Source organism: Artibeus jamaicensis, unplaced genomic scaffold (genome assembly GCF_021234435.1).
Source record: "Artibeus jamaicensis isolate MK-2021 breed Jamaican fruit bat unplaced genomic scaffold, CSHL_Jam_final scaffold_1031, whole genome shotgun sequence".
Lineage (NCBI taxonomy): Eukaryota > Metazoa > Chordata > Mammalia > Chiroptera > Phyllostomidae > Artibeus > Artibeus jamaicensis.
Window position 1 is genome coordinate 1,443,841 of NW_026522026.1, and position 27,272 is coordinate 1,471,112.

At 38.6% G+C, this 27,272-nt stretch overlaps 1 protein-coding gene across 6 annotated transcripts in view; it reads left to right on the forward strand.

Annotated features, from left to right (window-relative positions):
- SLC4A4 (solute carrier family 4 member 4) overlaps nucleotides 1–27,272 on the forward strand; it is a 321,040-nt gene that overhangs the window by 148,897 nt on the left and 144,871 nt on the right. For 4 of the 6 annotated variants that reach the window (XM_053655652.1, XM_053655653.1, XM_037148610.2 and 1 more), the window contains 2 exons: nucleotides 213–373; nucleotides 9,707–9,886. In XM_053655652.1, the coding sequence (XP_053511627.1) occupies nucleotides 213–373; nucleotides 9,707–9,886 (341 nt within the window). The remainder of the gene's footprint in view (nucleotides 1–212; nucleotides 374–9,706; nucleotides 9,887–27,272) is intronic. The other 2 variants (XM_037148609.2, XM_053655654.1) reach the window with 1 other exon arrangement.

A 27,272-nucleotide genomic window follows, 5' to 3' on the forward strand; every position in this document is an offset into this window, starting at 1 on the left:
TTTTGGTTCTCTCGCTAACTGTAGGGAAGGGTGCAGGCTTTGTTTGGCATATTTATAAAAGTGAAACAATTAATGATATAATATGCTTTTAAGACTCCAGGAAAGGAGACATGTCGGCAGTGCCGGTGAGTGTGGCAATGGAGGGGCTGATGTTGCTCTTTCCAAGGTAGCAGAACGCTTCTAATTGCTGCTCACTAATCTCATGTTCCTAGGTGGATTAAGTTCGAAGAAAAAGTGGAGCAGGGTGGGGAGAGATGGAGCAAGCCCCACGTGGCCACGTTATCCCTTCACAGCCTATTTGAGCTGAGGACATGTATGGAGAAAGGATCCATCATGCTTGACCGGGAGGCTTCTTCCCTCCCACAGTTGGTGGGTAAGTATGTTGTTTTAAGCACCTATCATTTTTTTCACCTTTTCCTACCTATTTGTGAGTCTCCATCAATACAGATGACCTCTAGTGTAAGCAGAGTTGAATATTCTGGAACATGTATTTTCTCTTTTTTATGGTATGAAACTAGTAAGGTTTACTGTAGAAAATTGGGAAAATACAGACACATGTTAAGAAGAAAATTTAAAAAGCCAATCATTGCACCTATATCTGGTCACAGTCATTGTTAACATTTTGGCATATTTTCTTCCAGTTTTGTTTCTCCATCTTCTCTCTTACACTCTTCATTTTGTATGTTATCTTACAAAAATTAATATTGCCATTATATTATGTATATATAGTTTGCATTTATTTCTTTCACTTATTAGCATAGGATTAATATTTTGAATGGAGCCTCCACCCAATCCTTGGTTGTGTTGGACTGGATTTCTGGGCACTTAGATTTCTACAACTCTTTGACCTTAGAACTGAGCTTCTCTGGGCCTTAGTTTTGTCATCTGTAAAACAGGATTTAAATCTTCTGTAGAAAGAAAAATAGTCTAGTTCCAGGTCAGGGCTGATTTGTAGGTGAAAGTCAAGCTCCTTGAACTGCATGTAGAGAAAAGTTGTCTGAGGCAAGAAGCCAGCAGAACCTTACAGATTAGTGACTGAGTCGGTCACGTCAGCTCCCAGTAGCGTTTGCACAACCCCCTTCGACTCAGTGAACCTAGTGGTGCAGGGCAGCTTTGACATCTTTTGCAATTAGTGTTGTGTAGTGAATGTTAACTCATTATGTTGAACACCCTGGGTACATAGCACTACATTCCAAATAGTAGTAATTGTTTTTATTTTTTTAGCAAGTGCTGGGCCTAAGTGGCCTTATTACCCTTCACATCTAGGTATAGAGAAAACAGCATAGATGTGTTATTCATTGAGCACACTCTCAAAAACAGGTGCAGGGGCTTTGCCTACTGTTCCTAGGAGAAATTCATAATTAGGTGACCGCTGGGCCTGTTTGGATGACTGCACTTTCCCACAGGGTCTGGAAGGTGCCCACCTTGGGATTATGGGGACGAGGATGTGAATCACGACTCTGCAGAAAGTGACCAGTGTAAAATGTCTGTATAATTTCAGCTTGCTGCAGAATTTCTTTGACTGTCTTTAGACAAAAGGCTTGTCTGTGGCATCTTTGTCTTTATAATAGACAATGGGGAGGCTGTAGCATTTATATTGAGAGAAAAGATTAGGTGTCAAATGAGGCATATATCTAGCTGATGTATATGTATATATTCCATTTTTCAGAGAGCTTATTAGTTAGATTTGCAAGGAAGCTCCACACTTTTCATGCATCTGAGGTATTAAGGTGCAAAAGGAGAAGGGAGAAAGACTAATGTGAAGGTGCTGGGCGGATAGAATTAATTAGTTCGCCCATTTGTTCTGCAGTGGTGTATAAGCTTCTACAATGTGCCATTTACTGTTCCAGGGCCTGGAATTAGGTTTGCAAATCCACCACTTTGTAAATGAGATAAGTCACCAATCCACATCTCCACAGGCAGTTAAGAGATAATGTAAGAAGTACTGCTTTATGTAGAATTTTTCATGTTTGACAAGGCAGGTGAGGCTGAAATGGACATTTGACTTATGAGGAGAGATCTTGGATTGTCGTACTGAGGAAAGGTGGAGCTGTCTACCAAGACAGAATCAAACAGAAGGAATGGTTTCTTGGGCGATTGGCTCCACTGACTTTTTTAAAAAACTAAATTGAAACTTTACTTTTATGTGAACATTTATTATGTTATTTGGATTTATTTTTCTTAATATTTTTATCATTGAAACTCTTGAAGCTTTCAAATTCAATAGCTGAATAATGACTGTGTTACTTTAGCCAAACGATTCTTTGGCCCAGAGACATTAAGGGTAAGGAGTCTTCCTTCTTCCTTGTGGCGGCTTCTTCTGCAACTCAGCAACAAGAGTGTAAAATCGGGAACATTAAGATTCTAAGTTGAATAAAGGCATTCATTTCATGGCAAATCTGTTCTTCACATACAATGAATGATAAGTCAGCTTTTCTTATAAGACATCTTATGAATGAACTAGGGTATAACAATAAGTTATCTTAGTGATGCGAATACAAGTCATATTTAGTAGAAACAGAAATATGGAGAACAAAAACGTGTCTCCTAACAGAATGATTTGTATATTGATGATTTAGTTTTATAATTGTACACTAATTAAAAAATGAAAACATAGGCCAAGCACCTTACAGAACTGAAAGCATCATCCTAAATAACAGGTTGCCAATGGTATTTACTAAGTTTAAGGAAGGTTCTTTGTGAGTGTCCTCCCTAAGTAGCCGATCACACTAGAACACACTCTTAAACATGCATGTGTCAGTCCTCGTCCACAGCTTCTTTCACTCATTGTGAAAGGCTGCATGAGAGATTATTTTCTTAAAAAGTATCATGGTTAGCAAAGGTTAATCTAGTTTTTGAGTGAGAATTTCTGTATTCTTAGACTTTAAGAACTCAGCTGGAGTGAAAATGTCTGAAATCAGACAGGTTGAAAAAATGCATCAGACTTGCATACGTGCAGGGCAAGGCAGACATTACGCTGTGACCTGGTGATGTATTGGCGTTCTAAGGGGAGAAAAGCCATTGTGGCTTAAAGGTCACCAGTAAGGTTACTATATTAAAAAGAAAAAGTCTTACTCTAGTTTTTTGTTACTGCCCGAAACTTTGTTGTTTGGAGATTCATTTCACTGAGCCAAGTCCTCTATTAAAATTCACTACCATCTGACAGAAGTCACACATTAATTCCATGAGACTCAGGGTGAAGTTGTAGAAAGGGTGGTGAATTTAAAGTTGAAGGGGGTTTAGTGAAAGTCTACCCCACTAGCATTTATGATCATGGGATGGATGGGGCAAGTTACTTAACTCTTTAGTGGTCCCAGTTTACTCATTTGTGAAAGCAGGATGAAGGTGGTCCTTTCAGGGTGGTTGTGAGAATTAAGGGAGGACATCCGGTGTGATTATTACATACTTATGTAACTATCTCAGTATCTCAGTGTGCATGCTTTTATCCAGGTCTTTCTGTGTGTCAGCAGAGGGCAGAGTGAGAGAGATGCTCAGGGGCTTCATGGACAAGAGAGGAGATTCTGAACCATGTAGTGCTTGGAACTGGAAATAACAGCTTCTTTGCCGTACCTGGAGTTGGTCAGTGAGGGTGACGAAAGTTAAAGTTGAATTATATACTTGGACTTCTCTGTAAAACTGCCATTGGGATCTTCATCACTAGAAAGAACCTTTTAATGTGCAGCTAACTGTCCTTTTACATGAAATAGAAGACAGAGTCCCACGTTACATTGGAGACTTGTCAGCCAAATGGCTAGAGAGGTTCTGGTATTTACTAAATTTAAGGAAGGTTCTTTAAGCACTCTGTGTTCTCACTTTAGTTTTCCATTACTTTTTATTATCAGCTGTGATCTGAACTTTTTCTCTAGTCTCCATCCATTTACTTAAAAATTGTCATTAAATTTAAAAATTAGATACTACTAGGTTACTGTGAGGTACGATCAGTTAGTAATATGTTTACTCTTCAGCCCCTGGGCCAAGCAGGCAGAGAGCCAGTGGTGTCGTTCTGGAGCTGATAATACAGAAAAAATTCAGAAACAACTAATAAGTCAATAAAACAATTCGTAAGCAAAAGAAAGGACCAGATTGGCAGGAATGCAAGGAGAACATGTTTGAGAGAGTGTAACTGGCTGAGAAGAAATACTTTTTTTTTAAGTATATTTTATTGATTATGCTATTAGAGTAGAACCATAATTTTCTTCCCATTTATCCCCCTCCACCTCCCGCCTCCCTGCCCTCCAGCATTCTCCCCCACCTTAGTTCATGTCCATGGCTCATACATGTAAGTTTTGGCTTCTCCATTTCCTATACTATTCTTAACCTCCCTCTATTTTTTTCATGTTTTTTATTGTCGTTCAAGTATAGTTGTCTCCATTTCCCTACCACTGCCCCCCTCCATCCCAGCCCAGCCATCCCCACTTCTCACCCTTGATCCTACCCCACTTTGGTTTTGTCCATGTGTCTGAAAAGAAATACTTAAAAATCCCCTGAAACAACCTAAATCTTGCAGAGTTAAAAAACAGAAAGGGAAAAAAAGCCCTTATTTTATTTTAAATGGTGGAAGATGGCATGCTAACTTAGAGAGTTATTGTCATTATGTGGTTATCAAAAATTATTATTTTTTAGCAGAGGGTTAAGTGGAGTTGTTTTGTCCTGAATCTAGTTTAGAATTATGTGCGGCTAAGTCTTTTTTTTAAATTATTTATTGATTTTTAGAAAGAACGGAAGGGAGAGAGAGAAACATCAATTTATTTTTCCACTTATTCGTGCATTCATTTGTTGATTTCTTGTATGTACCTGACCGGGAATCAAACCTGCCACCTTGGCATATTGGGATGACGCTCTAACCAACTGAGCTACCTGGCCAGGGCCTGCAGCTAAGTCTTAAAAGATGCATCTCCTTTTCACTCCATTTATCTCAACAAATTTATGTCAACAAATGAGAAGAAAAAATAATAGCAAGTGTGAATTTATCAAGCAAAAATAGCAAGCTTTTTAAGCCCTTTTTGCAGTCTACCTGCTATTTCTTAGTGGCATCTAATGGAAATCTGGGAGGCATCTCCCCCTCCTGCAGGGCCAAGGTACCTGGTCATGAGCAGTGGGAGACTGTTTAAGCAGACTTTACTTCTTACACTTGTATTTAAAAATTTAGCCTTGATTCCTGGTCAGGGTTGTGGGCCAGGGCCCCATTTGGTGGTGTGCGAGAGGCAACTGATTGATGTGTCTCTTGCACATTGATGTTTCTCTCCCTCTTTCTCCTTCCCTTCTTTTCTCTTTAAAAATAAATAAATAAAATCTTAAAAAAAGAATTAAAAGAAAATAAAAAATAAGAATTCAGCCTAATTCTGATTCTCCTCAGAACCTCCTCTGATTTTCTTCATGAAGAAACCCTTCTTAATACTTATAGAAAGATCTATCTTTGAAGCATAAAACATCATTTTCACTGATTATTTTAGTAGCTTATTATTACTATTATTATACTTCTACTTTTAAAGAGTGTCATCCACATGTGAAACTATGTACATGGGAATTTTCCTCCTGTGTTAAGTTAAAAGAATTATAAGTCATTTCAGGTATTTTTTGTGTGTGTGTGATGGGAAATGGATTAGGAAAATGTAGCTCTGTTTTTTGGAGTTCTCATTTTTATATTTAAAGGTGTTCCTGGCCTGTCGCTGTTGGCAGATGTGTTAGTCAAGTTGTTTTTTGCTTTTTATACCTTTTTTATTTTCAAAATGGTAATATATTTATGTTTTATCAAAAATCTATGTTCATTTTTATATAATCCAGAAAAATATAACACACAAAAATCAAAATACCACAAATCTTATCTTTTACAGCTATTCTCCCAGCAGTTTTTCTATATATCTGTTTACACATATGAAACTTACTTTATAGAATGCAATCATACTATAACACTTTAATTATTTAAACTTAAAAAATAATACAAATTATCTTTCCATGTCATTAGATATAAATGTAAACATTTTAATGGCTGCAAAATATTTAAAAATCTATTATTCGGCATTGAAATTGCCTTCAAGTTTTTTTATAATTACCCAAATTTTATTGTATGTTTTAAACTATATTTTATTGATTATGCTATTACAGTTGTCCCGTTTTCTCTCCCCTTTATTGCCCTCTGCCCTGCACCCCACCTTCCACCAGCATTTCCCCCCGTAGTTCATGTCCATGGGTTGTACATATAAGTTCTTTGATTTCTCCATTTTCTATACTATTCTTAACCTCCCCCTGTCTATTTTGTACCTACTATTTATGCTTCTTATTCCCTGTACGTTTTCCACCATCCTCCTTCCTCGCTCTCCTCACTGATAACCTTCCATTAGACTGTCAACTGATTTCTCAAAAGAGACCTTGCCGGCAAGAAGAGGCTGGAAAGTATTCCAAGTCAAGAAATGCAAGGACCTACAATGAAGATTACTCTATCCAGCAAAGCTTTCATTTAGAATGGAAGGGCAGATAAAGTGCTTCTCAGATAAGGTCAAGTTAAAGGAGTTCATCATCACCAAGCTCTTATTTTATGTTAGAGGGACTTATCTAAGAAAAAGAAGATTAAAAAATATGAACAGTAAAAAGACAGCAAACACAGTTATTAACATCCACACCTAAAACAAAAGCAAGCTAAGCAAAGAACTACAACAGGAACAGAACCACAGAAATGGAGATCACATGAAGGGTTAGCAAGAGGGGAGTGGGAGGAGGAGAAGAGGGGAGAAGGTACAGAAAATAAGTAGCATAGATGGTAGGTAGAAAATAGATAGGGGGGAGGGTAAGAATAGTATGGGAAATGTAGAAACTAAAGAATTTATGACACATGGACTTATGAACTAAGGGGGGGAATGTGGGTGGGAGGGGGTGTGCAAGATGGAGGGGAATGAAGGGGGGGAAAATGGGACAACTGTAATAGCATAATCAATAAAATATATTTAAAAATGTATACAAATTCATAACAAATCCAACAAATTCACAACTATCAACAACTGAACCTAAAAACAAAAACACACTAAGCAAACAACTAGAACAGAACAGACTCACAGAAATGGAGATCACATGGAGCCTTGAAGTTTTTATTGCAAAGAAAAGAAGTGAACGTTTTTGTCATGTGTTTGTGAAATTAATTATTTCCTTAATGTAGATTTCTGATGGTGAAATATCCGAAGGGTTTGAACACATGAAAGGGTTTTGTTGTGTGGTTGCCGCTTGGCCCTCACGAAGGGTTGAACTTGTTACCACAGTCATCACCAGTGTGTGGAGCTGTCTGTGGTGCACATCCTTCATGTCTCTGGGGGTCAGCCTTTTAAATTGCCACTTTGATGGGTTAACAGATATCTCATGATTGGTGTCATTTCTGTTGTTTAGCAGAAACTCTGCATATATCAATTTTTTTTGTCTAGAGCTTCCTTTTCAAATAAAGAAAAGTACTGTGTGATATGGGAAAAAAAGATCTAAACTCTGAATCAGAAAACCTGGTTTTATGTGGGGGGGAACTTGCCTCTAATTAGGCTATGTCTGTGAGCAAGTCTCTCTTGCCCTGTGTGTAACAAGGGGTTGGACTTGACACCCCCTGAGGTTCCCTTCAGCTCTGCTGTCATCTAAGGTTGGCACATTCTTTCCCAATTGGTAACGTCTGTGGGATTTTGAACACAGAAGGCTTAATTTCAGTCAGTGTGGTTGTGAAATGTGACTGCCCCCACTTTCCTTGAAAGGTTTTGTAGTTTATGCTTAAAGAGATCCCTGCAATGTGGGCCATTTTTATAGAAACTTAATGAAGGGCATAAGCCACACAGATCTTTTAACCTGTTCTAACCTGTGATTTCCAGGCATTAGGAACAGGTCTGGCTGTGGCACGTGCAGGATTGGTTTGCAATTACAGGGGAGGGCAAGAATAGAGGGAGGCCCACCAGGGAGGCCCCACCGGGAAGGATAGATAAGAAACACTTTAATCCACAACCCCGGAATTAGAGTAGGAGTTTGGTAACACTTGCAGCAGGTACGCTGGGGCTGTTTGTTTATTTTTATGCTTCTTCTGTAAAATGGACTTTCTACATTAAACAAGGCTTAAAAGGGAAAGGAGAGAGGTTGTGTTTAGTAGCACTTAATTATTTTGCTGTGGAGCAGAGCTTCAGTTGTAATTATAGAATCAGTTCTGAGAGTTTTACTGAGAAAGGTTTGCACAGTTAAAAATACTGAGAGCTAAAGGCCATTGTGAAACCAAAACATTCCTATGGGAAAAGCTCCCTGCCTCGCGCAGGCTCCTTACCGAGTGGCCCAGAGTTATGTGGCATTTATGGCACCTGTGTGGGCACATGATGGCGCGTCCTGGGCTCAGCCTCCGCTCAGCTCCCAAATAGTGGATTGTACACTGAGTAAATCATTTGTTTCCAGCCAAAGGCTGTGAGGCCAGTTCTGTGGCTGGCTTGCGAAAAAGAGAATTTCTTATTTTTTAATTTTTTTCAGTTATGGTTTATATTCAATATTAATTTGTATTAGTTTCAGGTGTACAGCAGAGTGGTTAGACAATCGTATGCTTTGCAAAGTGTTTCCATACCCACCTGGCACCATAGATAGTTATTGCTGTATTGTTGACTATGTTCCTGTGCTGTACCTTACATCTTCACGCCCATCTTATTTTTGATTAGAGGGAAACTTGTCCATCAGCAGAGGCCCCCTGGAGCAGTTTCTATGAAACACAGTCATCTAGTTAAAACCATTCTTAAAGGAGCTCATAGAAAATTTAATTTTTTATAGTAAGACTAAGATGTTCAAATTTTATACAAAATCCTAGTCAGGTTATACTTTTAAATGACTAATGGAATATACTAGGAAGGCTTTAGTTGGATCTAAATAAGCATCCCTTCTTACATAAGACTAAGGCATAATTTTATAGTATAATTGCATTATTGGATTAATCGGTGTTCAAATAACCTGATATGGGGAAAGGTATTATTATTGTTCTCCTTTACTTGGTCTTATTATAAAGAAAATAAAACATGACAGAAGAATTTAGAGAACTACATAAAAAAATCAATAATGTTACTATTTTAAATTTTGCATGTGCTCTTCAACTTTTTTTTCACATCATTTATATTTCTGGCACACTTGCTGTGAGAGAGTACATGAAATTTTCTTTTTAAAAGAACTATTTATTCATTTTAGAGGGGAAGGGAGGGAGAAAGAGAGGGAGGGAAACACCAAGTGCGTGGTTGCCTCTTGCTCACCTCCCCCCCCCCAGGGACCTGGCCCACAACCCAGGCATGTGCCCTGACTGGGAATGGAACTGGTGATCCTTTGGTGCAGGCTGTCACTCAGTCCACTGAGCCACACCAGCCAGGGCCAGTACATGAAATTTTCTGTTACCTTTTTTCTTAACTGAAAAATGTAAATTACTGATGTGTTACTCATAGAAGAACTAATTAATGTGAATTCATTATTAACTGGGATTTAAAAAATGATCAAGACAATTTTTCCTTTCCAAAAATGTAATTAATACTGGAATATTTATAACTCTGTCATTAATATCCATATTCTTTGTACCCTGTATCTTTACCCTTCACATAAAGTGGGAAGTTTGAAATTTGGAAAACAGAATATTGATGTTAAATTTGAGGATGCCATTTATAAACTTAGAGTAAAAAATTAACTTCGTGGTCTTGTGACTTTTGTTTTTGTTTTTGTTTTGTTTTTGTATCAGAGATGATTGTTGACCATCAGATTGAGATAGGCCTTTTGAAACCCGACCTTAAAGATAAGGTGACCTACACTTTGCTCCGGAAGCACCGGCATCAGACCAAGAAATCCAACCTTCGATCCCTGGCTGACATCGGGAAGACAGTCTCCAGTGCAAGTAGGATGTTTACCAACCCTGATAATGGTAATGCAGGGGCCGACCGGCTGCTGCTCTCTTTACCAGTCCCACTCACCTTTACTCCATCTCTGGTCATCTTTTTTAAAAACCCCCTCTCCGTATTTTTTTTTCTCAAGTTCACGTGCCATAGCCATTTCATAATGACACTTTCTATCCCATTGGGCAGGTTTGCAGTCCTGTTGGAAAGATCTCAGCGGTTGTAGTAGGCTGCAAATGCCGAGGTGTCTTGCTTGCTCCATATACATCTATTCTGATGGACTGAGATGGTTTGGCAATAGTACTGTTGGGAGGACAGCTGAATGTTCGAGGTGAATCAGCAGAGTTTTAGATTACTGAGTACATCAAGGAGTACGCCTTTGACATGGTAGTTTGTCAGAATCAGGAGGACAGACTAAGATAGGAATGTTCTGAAATCTCATATCGTGAAGTATTTGGTTGGTGTCCAGCCTATAAATGATCATTCATCAAAATAAAGCTCACTATTATTTTTCTACTTAAAACAACCATCTGTTCTTCTGTTAGATGTTAATGATTAGATGTGAGAATAATGATTCAAGGTGGGATATTAACCATATTATGTAGCAATAGGAAAGACACTGTCTTATTTATATTCCATGGCATTTACCACAGTTTTCTGTGAAGTGTCTCTCTCCTGCGTCATTGTCTTTGTTTCAAATAAATTTCATGATTGGATACAATCTGAGAGCAGAGAAAGTAATTTCCACGGAGTATTGAAAAATGGAGGCATGGAGTAAGGAGTCGCTAAGCATTGAGTTGGTAGAAGTAGGTCTCTTCCATCCCACCCCAGCCTTTTTTTTTTTATTAAGATTAAGAGAAATGTGTAGATAAGGGAGCTTCTAATTAATTGCCCTCAGCTGCATTTTAGAATTACATAAAACATGCTGTCATAGAAAAGGTATGCTGAGTGGTATAAAATGAATTTTAACTCAGCCAGTCCATCTTTGGAAATTGGTTTTTCTGACTAAATATTAAAAGAAATGCTAGTCTTGGAAAAAAGCTTACAATTAGCAGACTTTCACGGGTATATTTTTGAACCTTTCCATCATTGTTGTTTCTTCATGAGTGTTTAGTTCCTAAATAGAACCACATGAAAACTTCAGTTGTATTGAGTGACATATATTTTTTAAAAGTAAAATCAGTTACAAATAAATAATTAAAATAAAATCGCTTTATTAAAAACATTCACTAAAGAAAGAGTCTAATCTAGAATATTCCTACTACAATTTGATGGCTTTGCCATTACCTGGAATACTATTGCTGCCTAGATACATTTTGATTTTTTGTGAGTTTTTAAATTGTATTTTTAAAGGTAGGCATTGTTTAATGGTTGGAAGTGTTATGGGATGACAAAATTATTATGACTGGTGTCATAAATATTTCATTTTAAAAGCACCCCATGTGTTTAAAATCATGGCAATTAATGTATAATTCTGTGTTTTATATCTTATTTATTATTCTGTCATATAAAATGAACATCCGCATTTGAAGGTTGGGTTTTTTTTTGTCATGAAGTTGGTGGTAGCGTAAAGAATCAAGGAAGTGCATTTTTTCAAATATTAGCATATTTGCAAAGCTAAGAGGAGCAGACAGAATGAGGGCCTTCCACCAGTGCGCCTTGAGCTCCACGCCGTGGGTGTGCAGGCAGAGCAGGAGTTAGGAACAGGTGTGTCTTAGAGGCCACCGCCTTGTGCCATAGGAGAAAGTATTTGGATTGAAATACAGCAAACCAGTTGATACATCTCATCACTTCTATCCTATCAGTAGATCTTTGCACTTCAGAAGAAAGTTGATATTACTTTTCCCATTCGCCTTTTCTCTTGTGAAATGTTATATACTCTGGACAAAAAGCAACTAGGAAGGGTGGGCAGTTCTTTTCCTTTCTGACTCTTCAGCTTACACACTGAAGCATGGAATTGGAGTAGGGCTTTTTAAACATGTTATTATTGACCTTTGTGTTACTCACCTTGTTTGAAATATCCAGAGGCAAGATTTGGCTTTGAGAGATGCTATAGCCATGGATTTCTCATGCCTCCAAGGTATACACTCTTAGAAATTATCAGATGGTAAATTTTTGGTTTTCTAGAGGCACTTAACTTATAAGTTTATACAGTTACCTTTGCATGGTACATTTAACTACTTAATATTTTTAATATTATGAAATATTCTTAGGATAAATTTCTAAAATAAACCAGAATCTTATATTTATTGTAGTCAGGACAAGATTCCAATATCTGTATGTAAAAGCTAGAGAAACATGTCATAGTCTAGAAAATAGATTTAGTGACACCGTCAGCTTTGGTTAGGAGAGCAACAATGTAACTAATGGCTGACATTCATGAAGGTAGTTTAGAATTGGAAATTTTTTTATTTCACAGCAGGGAGGTGCTGGAGCCACCTCCCATCTACTCATAGGAGTTCATTGTTACCAGGAATTTTATGAGCTGATTGTAAACATAGCTATTATTAAAAATTAAATTATATAGACATGCTTAAATATTTTTAATTACATTAAAAATAAATGTAATAAAACTCAAAGTTCATCACTTCCTACTTATTTACTATAGTCTATGCTCTTGAGGTTATTTACATCTGTTGTGCCTGTATGGTAGCAATACTACAAAATGATACCCTACTGTGTGCCTTTTCCCAACTCTGCATACAGGGACTTCATACATGTAATTCGAAATCACTCATGATGGCAGTATTTACACCATATGAATCAGCAAGGCTACAAATGAGGGCTGGATTTATTGGTAATCGTCTCTAGACTTAAAAAAAGTGATAAAGAAAATGCTAATAATACAGATTCAACTTAAATGCGTGTAATGTCTGTAGTTGTGGTCTTTGGCAACTGTAACAGATTTCTGTATCTTAAACAACTACATTTATTTACCATTGTTCTGGAGGCTGGGAAGACCAAGATCAAGGTACTAGAGAGCTGGCCCTCTTCTGGGCTTGTAGACGGATGGTTACCAGCTCACCGTATTTTCACTTGGTGGAGAGAGATTATCTTTTTCTTGTCTTTTCTTATAAGGGCACTAATCCCACTCAAGATGGCTCTGCCCCATGGCCTAATTACCATTCAAAGGCCTCACCTTCCAATATCGTGACATTGGGGGGTAGGATTGTCTTTATTTATTTATTTATTTATTTATATTGTATTTTCCCCCATTTTGAGGATTTCAACACATGAATTCTGGGACAATGCAAACATTCAGTCCATCACAGCTGTTAAAATGTGAATATTACAAAGAATTGAGGCATTATTCCTCCGGTATTCAAAAACTATTATTATCTAGTTTAGCAAAGGAGTTACTGACATTACTGACAGACAGGTGAAGTCGGACATATGTCTCCATTATTTGGCTTCTGTCTTGTTAGCATGCATGATAATAGAGGTTAAGCATGGATGTAGGAACTACGCTTGTTTGTCAGTTGCCACAGTAAGTTGGTCACTGAAGAATTTGGTAAAAATCAATGAAAGCATTCTGTGAGAATCAGCTGGCTATCAGCAGGCCATTGACCAGATTACTGTGTATTTTATTATTCGTGTGTGTCCTGCACATCTTTCACGTTAGTAAAATTCACTGCAGGCACTCGCACACTTACACGTGCACACGAGTCTTCCCCCCTGATGGAGGGCTGGGTCTCCAGCAGCCACCGTCACAGTCACCACCACCGCCAGTCCTGTCACTGTCCAGCCGCAGCTGAAGATCAGCTCTCATGGGAGGGACCTGATGTGGCTCAGAGTTCAAGACAATTTTGTGTTTATAAAAAGAAATGATAAATATTTTTATTTGTTAGGAATTAGGGAAGAATGAGGCTAACTTCCAAGGTATTAATTTTTGTGAAATTGCCACTTGTTTGAGACATCTGTGAATTCTGATGGATATGTCTACCAGGTATGAAATTTTACATGAGTGCTCTCATTTATTAGTCTGTTAACTGAGGCATTTGTGTAGAGTTCGTGTTGCATGAAGAAATTAATGAATGAGGTTATCATTTCCTCTGGTGTTGGATTTCCCTTTACCTACTCTATTTATCACTCTTGTTTCAAGTTGAACCATATGAAATTGCCATTTTTGTGGGTGAGATGAAGTTGACTGTTAGTCGTTTCATATGATTTTGCCTGATACGTTGGCCCGAGATACTTAGGTCCTGTATTATTGTGGTTTACTATGAAAAAATAATATTCAAGCCTAGAAACATTCCCTAGTAGTATTTAAAAATCAAGGATAATGTAGTTAGCTTTTTATTAGAAAGTGAAAGTGTATATGTAATTACTATTTATTCAATAAATATTTAGTAAGATGTTCACAGTGTCCCTGATAATTCTGTTTTAAAAAGCCATGGTTTATAGGATGATCTTATTTTTTTAAATATCACTTACCATTTATATGGGTACTTTTGATAGTTTGAAAAAGATAAACCAGACCTGACTTGAGGACCATGATCAATTGGGAACCCGAATTTCAGTAATCAGCTTTCCTACCTTTGAGGAAATTTGGGCAAAGCTGTTATCAGTTTGTCCTAAATGATCATAAAAATGAATCCCTGTTTTGTTTTGTTTTTTTGTGGTCTGAGAGTATAGGTATTCTTTAGGAAAAGTAATTTTGGTTATCCAGTCCAACCTACACCTTGAATTTCAGTTTTCCCTAATATAATTTCATGACTCCATTTTTCATTAGTTTTTTAAGTAAAAAATTAGCAGTGTAATTTAGTACTCAGTTTCAATATCTATAAAACAGAGATAATACTAATTAAGTGAGATATAATGCATGTGAAATATTTAGAATGATAATTGGCACATAGAAATCACCCAGCCAGTTATAATAAATTATATATAATATGTTTAAACACAACTAAGGAAGAAAATCTTAAGTAAGAGTGGTTTTGGGAATTACATTTGCTCTATAGCTACTGTTTGGGAGGAAACTTATGGACATAGTGCTGGTTTATTTCCTCTGCCTTTTGGCAAGTGATGTGGGTATCCTATAGTCAGCAGTGCAAGAGGTGGGAGCCCTTTTTCATCCCAGTCCTCTTCCAGACTATCCGCCCTTGTTTTTCGTTTCACATTTTGCTAAATGGCTACAGGGAAATACTAAACCACGCGAGAATCCAAGACTTAGATGAGGAGTTAGGGAAGGTTGCAGCTCCAGGCCCGGGCAGCTGGCTCCTAGGCTTCCTGCTGCTTCCTCTGGGCTTTCTCCTGGTGCAATATGACATTCACATACCATTTCCTGAGGTATGGAATACTCCCAATTGAGCCTGCGGGTTTTATCTTCAGTTCACCACTGTTTTTTCTCCTGTCCAGTTTGAGAAATGTGATCCACTTGCTCCCACCACTTGTTTCCACCCCTTACTTTCTCTCTGGATCCCCCCTTTTCCATGTTATTTAGCAGGCAAACTGCTGCTTCCTAGTTTTCTGCCACATTGCTCTTTCTGACATAAGCACACAGCACTTTCAGATATTTTAAAAAGTCTATTGCTGTTACCTACAGTGGCAAAGATAGCGCGGTTGACAACATAGAACAAACAATGGAAAGAAGTAAATTCTTATTGTTAGTAGTAATTCTAGGCCTCATTGAAATGTCAGTGGGATTAGTGAGGCTCTTGTTGCTTTGGATCTGATTTGAGATTGGATGTCTTCAAGCTATTTAGTTTGGCTATTAGATCAAGCTGCCTAGATGCTGGCATGTGGTGGATCTGGCTGGGACCACTGCCAGGTTTGGCAGCTTTCTCCACTTCTTTAGAAATTCTTAGCTTTTTGTCTGGGTTTTGGATTCCAGCTTATCTTAATTGTCTCTGGCTGGGTGGTTCTACTTTGTCCCTGCCCCCCTGTCCTTGAATTCAGACCTGATCCCTGAATCAATGGGTGAGGCAGGCATTTCCCTTACTTCTCTCAAAGCTTCTGTTCCTCTGAAGTGGGCCATCATGCTTCTCTAGTTCTGAGATGAGTCCACCGACAGGTCCACGTTGCCTGAAGATGAGTCATCTTCCAGGTGCCCTTCTGCATACAATCAGCTCTCTCCAAAACCAACAGCATACGTCCATCTGTTTAGCTCAGGCCTCTAATTCTGCATTCATTTGCACAGCACAGATGTATGTCCTGGCCAGAACCCAGTGATCGACTCTTCTCAGCCTTAGATTTAATGAGCCAATCTATTTAAAGTTTCTAGAAAAGTACCTGAATGAAAGTGTTTCCAAATAGGAGCAGTTATTATTGTTTTCATTATATTCTAATTATTTATCAGACCCCCTTCTTCCATTTTACTCCCACCCAGGTAGGTGACCGATCTTCCAGATTTATAATGTTCAGATCTTGAAATGAACAATCACACATTTTTCTCCAAGGGTCATTCCCTCCCAGTATGTGGTGGTCTGTTCTATTCTTGTGACTGCGAAGAGTCAGGCCTAAGAGATACCACAAAAGTGAGGATTTAGATTTTGACATAAAAGGCTTACTTTATAATCTTAAAGATGTGCTACTATCTTTTCCAAAGGCTTCATTATAATCCTGGACTTATACTTGGTAGTAGTGTGATTTTGAGCAATTTAGATATAATTCTTGAGTCTCAGTTTTCAAATCTATAAAGCAATGGCAGTAATGTCTTATTCTGTGTATACAACCAGGAGTAAGATATATTTGTGAAAGTATTTAATAAGCATAATAGGAGCTACACAGTAAGGAACAAGTATTATTCAGAAATATTTTAAAGGGCAAATGTAATGCCTTTCAGGTATAAAGCTGAGCACAGAGTTTCAGTTCGGTACGTTTATTTTGTATTCTGTTATTTCCTGTGTCTCTCATTTTTTTCTTTCTACTACTCCATATATGAAAACATTCTTAGAGTTGTATTTTTTAAACAGTGCTACTTTCATGATCAACTTTATAGATGCCAGATAACAGTTATGAGGTATCACTCATGAGCTTTATAATGTTTTCAATGTAGAGTATGAAAATTGATCACTGTCTGAACAATGACAGTCTTAAGCTCCCAGGAATATATGTATAACAGGATGTTACCATGAAACAAACATATTTTAAAATGTTACTAATTGCCAGTCTGTTTTATATAGCCAGAGTCTGTGATAGAGTCAAGGACAAAATGATTCTCCTACCACATGAGCTTCCTCAACTGTAACTTATTTCCCACACCCCAGTGAGTCTAGGTCTCTTAGTGTAATCCTGTGATATTGAAGGGCTCTGGAGGTCATCCTATGGCTAGTCAAGAATCCATACCCAATATGGCCGTTGGATGTCTTTATTGGCCTTTCCAAATGGAATTTCACCTTTACAGGTGAAAAGCTGCTATACTGCTGGGTTGAATTTCTTGGGTAAATAAGAATGTTAAATGGTTGTAGGTGATCAATAACCATTTGATCAAACAACACCGCAATCCTGAAAGAGTCCTAAGACTTGAACATAAGTAAAATTTATTTTCTTTTAAATAAGACTGTTAAAAAAGAATTTTCCTGGAGTGATTTTTTTTGGTCTACTTGCATAATTTAAGTAAGGACACCCTCCTCATTTGAACAGCTCTGGGATTGATGGTTTCGGACAAGTTGTTCCCAAAGGAAACACTAATCATCAAAAAAAAGGTCCTCTTTACATTTTTCCTGCAGTCTAGATATTGGAAACCATCACCCCAAAATCTTTAGAGCTATGTGCTTTTCTTTATCAAGTCCTAATCATATAAACCAACTTCTATCTTGTTTATACCTGAAGCTAAGCAAAAGTGATTTAAAAGAGAACATGTAAAATAGGAGCAAAGCTGTTTATTGTGTAGCTTAAGTGTAGAAGAGGCACCATTAAAGCATTTTTTTAGAAAAGGTGTTCAATAATATATTATTACCATACTATAATTATAGAAAATTTGGCTCCAGCTTTGGAAACTTTTCAAAATTTTATCTTTGGAGTAAATTTGTAAAGAGAAAAGAAGCAACACGAGAGGGTTACACAGCTTGTATCTCTTTCTGCACAGAAGTATGCATAGGGTCCAACAAATCAAAACGTTTGAATTTGCCAATATAAGTAATGGATGCTGTGAGCTCCCAGTTTTCATGATGGTAAGCAGCCAGATGGCTCCAATCAGCTCTGCTAAAGCACAGGTGCCAAGTCTCTATGGGCAGTTTCGTTTTCATGCCTGTCGTTGGAGCCAGGTTCTTGGCTGGTGTGTGCCAGGCTCCATTCCACTGAGTTCTTGATGGTGAGGCTCAGTGTCAGTGGAGACTGTTTATGCAAAAAGGAGTTTCCAGAGTTAGACACATTGAGTAGAGAGGAGAGAGAGAAGCTATTGGGGAAAGTTCGTTATTAGCACCTGAGTTTTAGAGCAGCTGCCGACTTCCTGTATTTACTTCAGGAGAAGCCATGGTATCAGTGACCTACATACTGATCAGAAGTTAAAGTTACGTGTGAACATTCATTTGAATTTGCTTTGCATTACCATCCGCTGTCAGTTCTCACTGATCTGGAATTTCAGTAGGTTCTTGCCTGGGTTTAGATCAATGGCTACAAGTTGTCTAGCCTCTTTAATCTCCTTTAGCTGAGCCTGTAGGAATATCGGGTCTTGAAGCAGGTCACTGGCTTGTCCAAAGAAATAGAAGGTGAAACTTGGTTGATATGATACTATATGTTTCTAAATGCCTCCCTCCTGAAAAAAGCAATTTTGGAATAATCTCAACTGGTTCATTTTCCTGTATCATTTTTCTTAGTGCAATAAAAACTTGCAAAGAAGTTCAATTATGGGAAACAATTAAAAATTCAGATTGCAAAGAGAAGACATCAGACTTGCCTCAAACAGGTGCTCGCACAGATGGCCCACTCACAAGTGCTAGCTTTATTTACAGCATTTAAGCACAGATAAATTGACAAAAATGTTTCTAGATTTTATAATGCACGAATGCCCAAATTTGGCTATAAAATTACATTAACTTGTAAATGATTCAATTTAAAACTTGACCTCCCAAGTCACTGATAGCCTTACCAAGACCATTTGTCTGCCCTGTTATTTATACACTTGTGTGAATAGATCATCTAATCTTTGCTTTGGTTGAATAGGCTTTGCTTCGTGCCTTCATCATTAAGTGACTGTCTTTATTATTAAGGGGGAGAAACTATCTCTCCTGTCAAATTCTATGTAGTGTAATGGTTACATATTTCCAACCTCATTGTCCTTCCTTGAAGGGCAGTTATACTGCCTAGTTCTTAGTAGCCCTGGAACGAGGCATTTGAAAAGAATAGCAAAATAGATGACATGAAATCCGGGTGAAACTATCTTCAGACAGAAGTTGAAGATGCTGTCCAGTTGATGAAAAGTCTCTGCAGGAACGATAGTATATACTTAGCCAGCATCATTGTTCTGTCTTCGGTGTGGCTTAAAATTTGGCATTGGTGCACCACATATTAAAGTTATAGCGAAGTAAGTATTAAAGGGCACCAGAAAATGAGGACAATTCTCATTTCTAAATAGATTTGTATTAAGGTATTAATTTATTTAAATCCCAGCCTCATGATTCTGAATGGCTGACAAACAGTAGGCCAAAATCTTGAAAACAAGTTCTACATCCACCAAGGAAAATTTCAGAAGTGGAAGTACGAAATGTTGCTTTCTGCATCTGTGCACAGGATTCATAGAAGGGTCTGTTGGGTAGATCATAAGAAAGCTCCTTGCTCATACAATACCCTCCTCTTTGTGCTTCACAAAACTGTGTGTGACTCCCCTGTGTGTGTGCTAATGTGGCGCAAAGTGATTAACAGCCTTGATCTCACACCTTAGAGATTAGTGTTCTTTAAGTGAACCTTTCCTCTGGATATGATCCATGTTTTGTGTATTGGAATTGCAGGGCAGATCATCTGCTGGTACATGGGGAACTATAATGATTGAATGCAATTTTTTCTTGTCTTTTTCTTTCCGTGCTGGAATTTGTTCCATCAGGGTCATGGGAGGGGGTGTGTGTCAATGTAATATGTCATTGTTCTCCTTTAACCCTCCTGTGTGATTTGCTTTAGTATTTTTTCTTCTTCATTAATGCTCCATCCTCATCCTTGCTGTGGCTGCTCATATGTCCTCCTCCTCCTCCTGTCTTCTGCTTCTGACACTAAAGCCCGCAGCCCGCTTGAGAACTCAGTGCCCTGCCTAGCAAACCGCACCTCGGACGATGACCCTCGAGTGCGGCGCACTCCCAGCGTGGGATGGCTGAGTAAGTCTGTGACTGGGGGAAGGGCAAGGATGGTGGTGGTGGCGGGCTGTGGGAGGGCAGGGAGATTGGGCTGATGATCCCGGAGTGGAGGGAACCCTCAGAATGCCCGAAAGGATAAAGCTTACACATTGTTGAACTCACAGTTACTGATTTATTCCTGCTACTACCACCTTGTACAGTAACAATGCAGTCTCTTGAGTGATCTGCCATCTTGAATTCAAGTTGAGTACCTTGTAAGGCAGTAGAACAAGTTCAGAGTGGAGTTGTTAGTTGTTGTTAGTGGAGTTGCTGGTGCTGATAGTGTCTTCTCTATGGCACACTGCTGGGAACCTGGTTTCCTTCAGAGGATGGTGAGGAAGATACTTGAGATCTCTGAAGGTAGTTTGAAAGCATTCAAGTGCTGGGTAAAAGGAAAAACTTACTTTTTTCATGGCCTAAAAAACCCTCCCAAATTCCTATTGTGTGCCTAAAAAGGAGTGGGTGTTACAGACAATGAAAAAAAAAGAATCTTTACTTTTTAAAATAAAAAGCTTTGCTAAAGAGACAAGGTTTATTTATCTAAAAATAAAAAAAAAACCAAAACCCAGAACATGCGCAGAAAACGACATGGACTTTCTCGTAAGATTCCAAATTTGATTATGTGAGATACAAATTTTAGTCATCAAGAAACCCATCCATGGTCACATCATTCAGCTTGTAGCTGTTTATTATTACCATACACCTATTGACTTAAGCTTTTACTCTTTTTAAGTGAGGAAATGTCACTGTCCTAGGAACATGTGTTTCTCCAGTTTAGTGCGAAACATTTTAGTTCATCCCCAAATGCTGCCTGTTGTGATACATTATTCCAGGGATTTCATTGGAGTAAATTTGACATTTTTAGAAATCATATTAGTAATCTTTGTTTCCACTTGGAACGTAAGTGCCCAAAGTATTCAGAAATAAATAAGCAAGTCCTTTTCCTCAGGGTTAACAATAACACAGAATGCTAAGTGACATGACAAAAACGCAGGCATGCACACTAGCACACACAGGATTATGGGAACAAATGGTCTGGCTGCCCTGGGAGTTGAAATGGTAGAAGAAATTTTGGAGTTGATGATTTTAGGGCTAAATCTTAAAGGGGAAGTAGGAATTTGGTGTTGGGAGAACTGGAGGGAAGGGCCCCTTAACTGAACTATAACCCTGCAATGATTTCTGTTGTAAAGTAGGTCTAAGTTTACTTGCCTAATAATAGATGTTTCAAACATTAATTCATTACTTTTCAGGTACAAACCCAGGGCTGAGTACTTTATGTAATATCACTTAATTTTCTGAACAATCCTGTGGAATTGCTATTGATATTAACTGCATTTTACAGATGAAGAAGCAGGGCTTAGAGACCTTTAGTAATTTGCCCAAATTTCACAGATACTGAGTGCGTAAGGCAGGACTTGAACTTCATCATATGGTGCTTCCATGTGTAACTTTGATGGGTAATGCCTTATTGAAATTGGAATTAAAGTATAAGAAATTCACATGGTTAGGTTGTCAAAAAGAATCTACTGACTCCACAGTAAAGCTTTGACACTGATATGATTTTTCCCTGCAAGAATCATTCATTCCTTCTAATAAATTCTTTTTTCCCCCTCGGCGATGTTTCTTGGGGAACAAATAAATTTAGGTAAGAAGTTTGGTCTTTTGGGTTTGGAGTCAGGCAGGATTGGGTTTGAATCCAGCATCTGCCATTTGCTGGCTTCCAGATGTTGCACAAGTTTCTTCTCTACTGGAAAGGGTTTCTCAACCATAAAATTGAGGTAATCTTACCAACATAGGAATGTTGTGAGAATTAAATTAGAAACATGTACAGTGTTTAGCATATTACTCAGCACTCAATAAATCCACCATCACTCTTATCAGTAAAGCTTATAGGAATTGCTCAAGAAGTTGTAGCTGGTCTTAGCCTCTGATTCTAATTCATTCAGACACTGAAATATTGTTGTTGATAAAGCATCAAGAAAATTGACCAACACCTTCAGTTTGTTGGCAATATGAAAACATGGTAACTATTTGGAAATAAACCTAACACTACACCTGGGGCAACCCTTCTAAAAAACACACTTTAATCATAAGAGAGGATTCTCTTATTGTCTATTTATATGCTATATTCTCTCCCTAAATAAAGAACTTTTGATGTATAATCCTAATCATTTTCTTCAGGGCTCCTTATACTATCAATTCAATAAATTTAATTTACACATTGAATAATGAAGGTGTACAAAGTGGTGCGGAATCCTCCTAGGTCTACCTATGTATCCAACCAAATTCTCATCTTCTATCAGTATGAACCTGTAGTCTAATCTGTTTGCCTTTTTTCTTTTGGCTTATACTGTGGCAAGTCTGACTTCGGTGCCTTAGCTGATACCTTTGCCCTTCCAGCAGTGCCTTCTCGGGAATGCCGATCCCAGACCTGGCTGGATTAGCTCAGTGGTTGGAGCATTGTTCCATAGCCAAAGGGTTGTGGGTTTGATTCCTGGTCAGGGCACATGCATAAGTGGGTTTGGTCCCTGGTTCAAGTGTGTATAAGAGGTGACTGATCAATGCTTCTCTCCCCCATCAAGGTTTGTCTTTCCCCCTCTCTCTCTAAAAAGCAGTGAAAAAAATGCTCTCAGGTGAGGAGTAAAAAAAAATTTTTTAGGTATATCTATCCAAAACTAGTCAGTAGGATGTGAATGATGTTCCATCTCTTTTATAAAACAGTTCTAGTAAACACAAAAGGTCTTCTCAGGTCTTAAAATCCCATAGTTCCTATTGTCTGTGTCTCACAATTGACGATTTGCCACATATTATTTTATGTTGTCCTCTAATGCTGCATTGATTGTATTTTTATAAAATTTCAACTGCATAAAAAAGCTCCATCGGGGCTGGAGCCGTCTCTCGTGCTTTTATGTGTCTTCCAGGGCAGTGGAGGCGCTCGAAACATGGCAGTTGTACAGTAAACACTTACTGACTCTTGACACATGGACTTCTTATTAAAAGCTGCCAAAAGCTCAGTTTTCACCAGGGCTTATCTTGGACACAGTAAACTATTAACCAGAAATGAGTATTATTTACTACTTGCAAAAATGATTTCTTCATGTTTCTGCTCATCCTGCTCTGATGAATTTGATTACCAGTTTATTCTAAAAGCTAACATGGAATTATTTTTCAAAAACACTGTCAAAATATCAGCTAAAACACAGGTTTGGGAACCAGGTTCCAATACTTCAATCTTTCAGTATTCTTAGCAAGCTATTTTCAGGATTAGTGTGACTTGAAGTAACTACCTTCAAAAAGCCACATTTGAAGTTGCTTTTGCGGGGTAAGCTCTCATCATTTTTACATTGTGTGCTTCTTATCTTACTTGTCACCTGAGGCCGATATGCGCTTACAGCTTTTACCATTTCAAATGCTGCCAAGGTATTGAATTAGAAGTTGGAACAAAACCAAAAATGATTTCCTCTTACAGATCTCACTGGCAGGTCTGAAACCAGCCTGGACCACTGAGAACAAAAGAGAAGCTTTCACGTCTACTTTTCAGGACAAGCTAATACCCTCCTCACTGCTTTGCCATGATTAGAGCGTGTAGGAGCTGACTCTATCTTGGTAGATCAAGAAAGGCTCTTCACTCTCCCGCTTATCTAGGAATTCAGTTTGACACCTAACAGCTGCCATCGTTTGAGCCCTTAGAAATCACTTGTGTCCTTTGGCAATTACTGGCAGTCAAGATCAGCTATTCAAACTCTTAGGTCTGAACCTCAAAGAAGACACTAGGTTTAGGGTTTGATCCTGCCATCTTCTGCACATTCCAGCACCGGTCTTCACTTTCCTTTGTGTTGTGGCCATTTGTCTAGTTGGTAAACTTACAAGGCGGGGACCTCCAGGTCTATTTTAGGGCTTCGCTTTGGAAGTACTTACCCAGTGTTTAATGTTATTACTATGCTAAGTATAATAATAATCTTGTTTTTTTTTCATGAAGCCACAGTGCTATAACAGGATTCTTGTTTCATCCCTATGAGCAGTTTACATAGTTAACATTCAAATTTAAAGAACTGAATTGTAGGTGGGACTTTTTTGCTTTAAAAAAACTTTTGTTTTTCTTTCCTTTTGGGCATTTCTGAAGTTAAATAATTCATAGTCTTTTAATTGCTCCAAAGTTTACTGACTAAATAAAAAGTGATCATTTGCCGTGGCTCTAGATTTTTCTTTAAGAGTTTTGGAATTTTTTTAGGAGAGTGGTGAGCCCAGAGAGTTCACCTTAATAAACGTAAGTCACTGACCATTCGCTGAGCTCTAACCCTCACAGTCCCATGGTCCTGTTGGAGAGAAGGAGCTGAGGGAAGTTCACAGGTGACGCCGACTGAGAGAGGCGATGTGCCACCAGAGAGGATGAGGGCACACCTGGTTGCCTGCAGCGTGTGGCACAGTGGCATGCATTGTACTCTCCGAACATGTTTATGAGAAGAATGGACAGTAGGGAACAAAAAGAGAATTGAGGAAATAATTCTTCTTGGCAGAGACCTACTTTTAAGGGGGCCTTAAAGATGGTCTGTAGTTCCATCAATGAAAATGGTAGAAAAGGCAGGATGAGACCTTGAAAGATGATGTGACTCTGAGAGAAAAGTATAAAAGCAACCATGTTGTTGAGAGAGTAAAAAAAAAAAAAAAAGAGTTTGTGTGAGGTAGAGTAAGGGCCACATTTGATTAGCAGAGAGGGAGAGGAGAAGAGCACATACAGGTCTTAAGCTGGCAAAATATTTGAGCCGTTTTGTGGAAGGTTATGAAAGTTTTTTTAGCAGGGAGGTAGCATGATGAGAGCTGTGTGTTAGGGAAATTAACCTTCCAGGGGTATTTGAATGGAACAGAAAGGGGGCAATGCTTGAGGTAGGGAGAGAATTGGGAGGTGATTGCAGCAGACCAGAGGTAGAGTGTGAGGGTCTGCATCGGTGGACTGTCAGAATGAAAAGGAAGGCACAAGGCCAGAACTGTGATAGAGATGGCCTTTCGGGACTTGACAGCTGCTCAGATGTTAGGGGAGAAGAGGAAGGAATCCAGGATGCCTCGGGTCTTGAGCTTGCAACCTGGGAGATGACAGAAACTTCCTGGAAAAAGGGATGGGGTTTGCAAATGGCAGTTCAGATTTCTGTGCCTGTCCTGCATGCTGTCGCCCCCTTGGAGGGTATATTTCATGCAAAGATTTTTAGGTGATTTATCATGGGCCAAGACTCTTACATTTCTGCTTTATTATTACATTCTTACCTTAGTTTTTCATATCCATTTAAACCTACCTTTGGGGTGGAGAATTACCACGCAGATGTAGCTCTCTTTATTGCCTGTGAATTTAAAGCAGTTTTATATCTTGATTCTGAGCATTTAACCTTCCATCCCTGTTTCTTTCTTTACCAGGTTCAAGATCTGGGGTTCTTCTTGATTGGAAATATTGTTTGTACCATTCTCACATACACTTTTGGCCTTTTAAAAGGCAAAAGGAAGTCCAAGAACAACTTTCAAAATTCCCTTGCTTTTCATAGTCACAGAGTTCAAAAGACTATAGGAAATAAAACCTCTCAGCGACCCGACATCTGCCTTCAGACTTTTTAGCTAACATAAGACAGTCAGAAAACTTACATGGTTTCCAAGAATGAGTTGCAACATTCTTCAAATACAGGCAGTCCTAACCACTTACAAAAATGAACTGCAATTTAGTTATAATTAAAATTTTACTTATTTATTTTTAGAGAGAGGGAGAGAAACATAGATGTGTGAGAAAAACATCGATTGATTGCCTCCTTCATGCCCTTACTGGGGGCCTAGCCTGCAACCCAGGCACATTCCCTGACTGGGAATCAAACTGGTGACATTAGGGTTTGTTAGGACGACACACAACCCACAGAGCCACACCAGTCAGGGCAAGATTTAATTACTATTTATCCTGAACTTCTGAAGTAGGTCCCATTAGTTTTTTTATTGATGTCTAATATTGTATTTGCAATGGGCTCAAGTACATGCTAACTCCAGAAGTCTAAAATTGAGAGAATCCAAGTGGATAAAGAATAAAAACTTAGAAAAACTTATAAGTACAGAGTACTGGGGACTTGGAGGAGAGTTTGAGAGGCACAGATTTGGAAAAACTTTGACAATCTGCTAGAATCATAAAATAGACTTTTTTCCTCAACAAGGAGGGTTCGGTATTTGTGAACATTCAAACCTGTGCCTGGCAAGGTGGTGACATGTAGATGATCTCCATCTTCATGCTCTTTTTGTCATCACCTGATCTCTCCCTTTTCCCGACCTTCCTGTTTCTTACCATTTTCTGCCTTCTGTCAGACTTGGAACCTTATCGTCGTCTTTGATTACGTACCGTCTCTGCCTCTCTCGTCTCATTGAATCACTACACCTGTTAAATATTACCTCTCTACTGTTGCCTGCTCTGTCCTCATCATCATCTTACTGTCATTGCTTTGCTTCAGGTCCTCACTTTTCCTTGCTTAGTCTATTTCAGTAGCCTGTGATTTGGGGTCACCGTTTACAGCTGGACATGTGCAGTTGCATTGGACACTTCCAGTTGATCTTACCACAGCTGGTTGATAAGTTACCGTCTCATGTGGAAATGGTCAATGGCAGCTCAGTGCATCTCAAACAACATCCAAACCCCTGGGCTTGGCATTCAAGGCCCATTGCACAGTGACTTAAAGTTGATTAAGCAGCATTTCATGCTACTGTATTTCCCTTTATCTACTCTGCATTTCAGCAGCTGCTTACCATTACTTGAATTTGCTAAATTCTTCTAGTTTTTCCCCTATAAATTCTTTTTTTAAAAGATTTTATTTGTTTTTTTTTTAGAGAGAGAGAGGGAGGGGAAGGAGAAAGAGAGGGAGAGAAACATCAATCAGCTGCCTCTCATGAGCACCCCAAACTGGGACTAGTCTACGACCCAGGCATGTGCCCTGACCAGGAATCGAACCAGTGGATTTTGCTTTGCAGGACAATGCCCAACCAACTGAGCTGCACCGATTAGAACCCTAGACATTCTTTCCACTTGGAGTACCCTCCTTCCTCCTGAGACTTTCTATCGAAATTCTGCCCATCATTCAAGATCCACATTCTCCTCAAAACCTTCCCAACTTGAGGTGCTCTCTACCGACCTTAA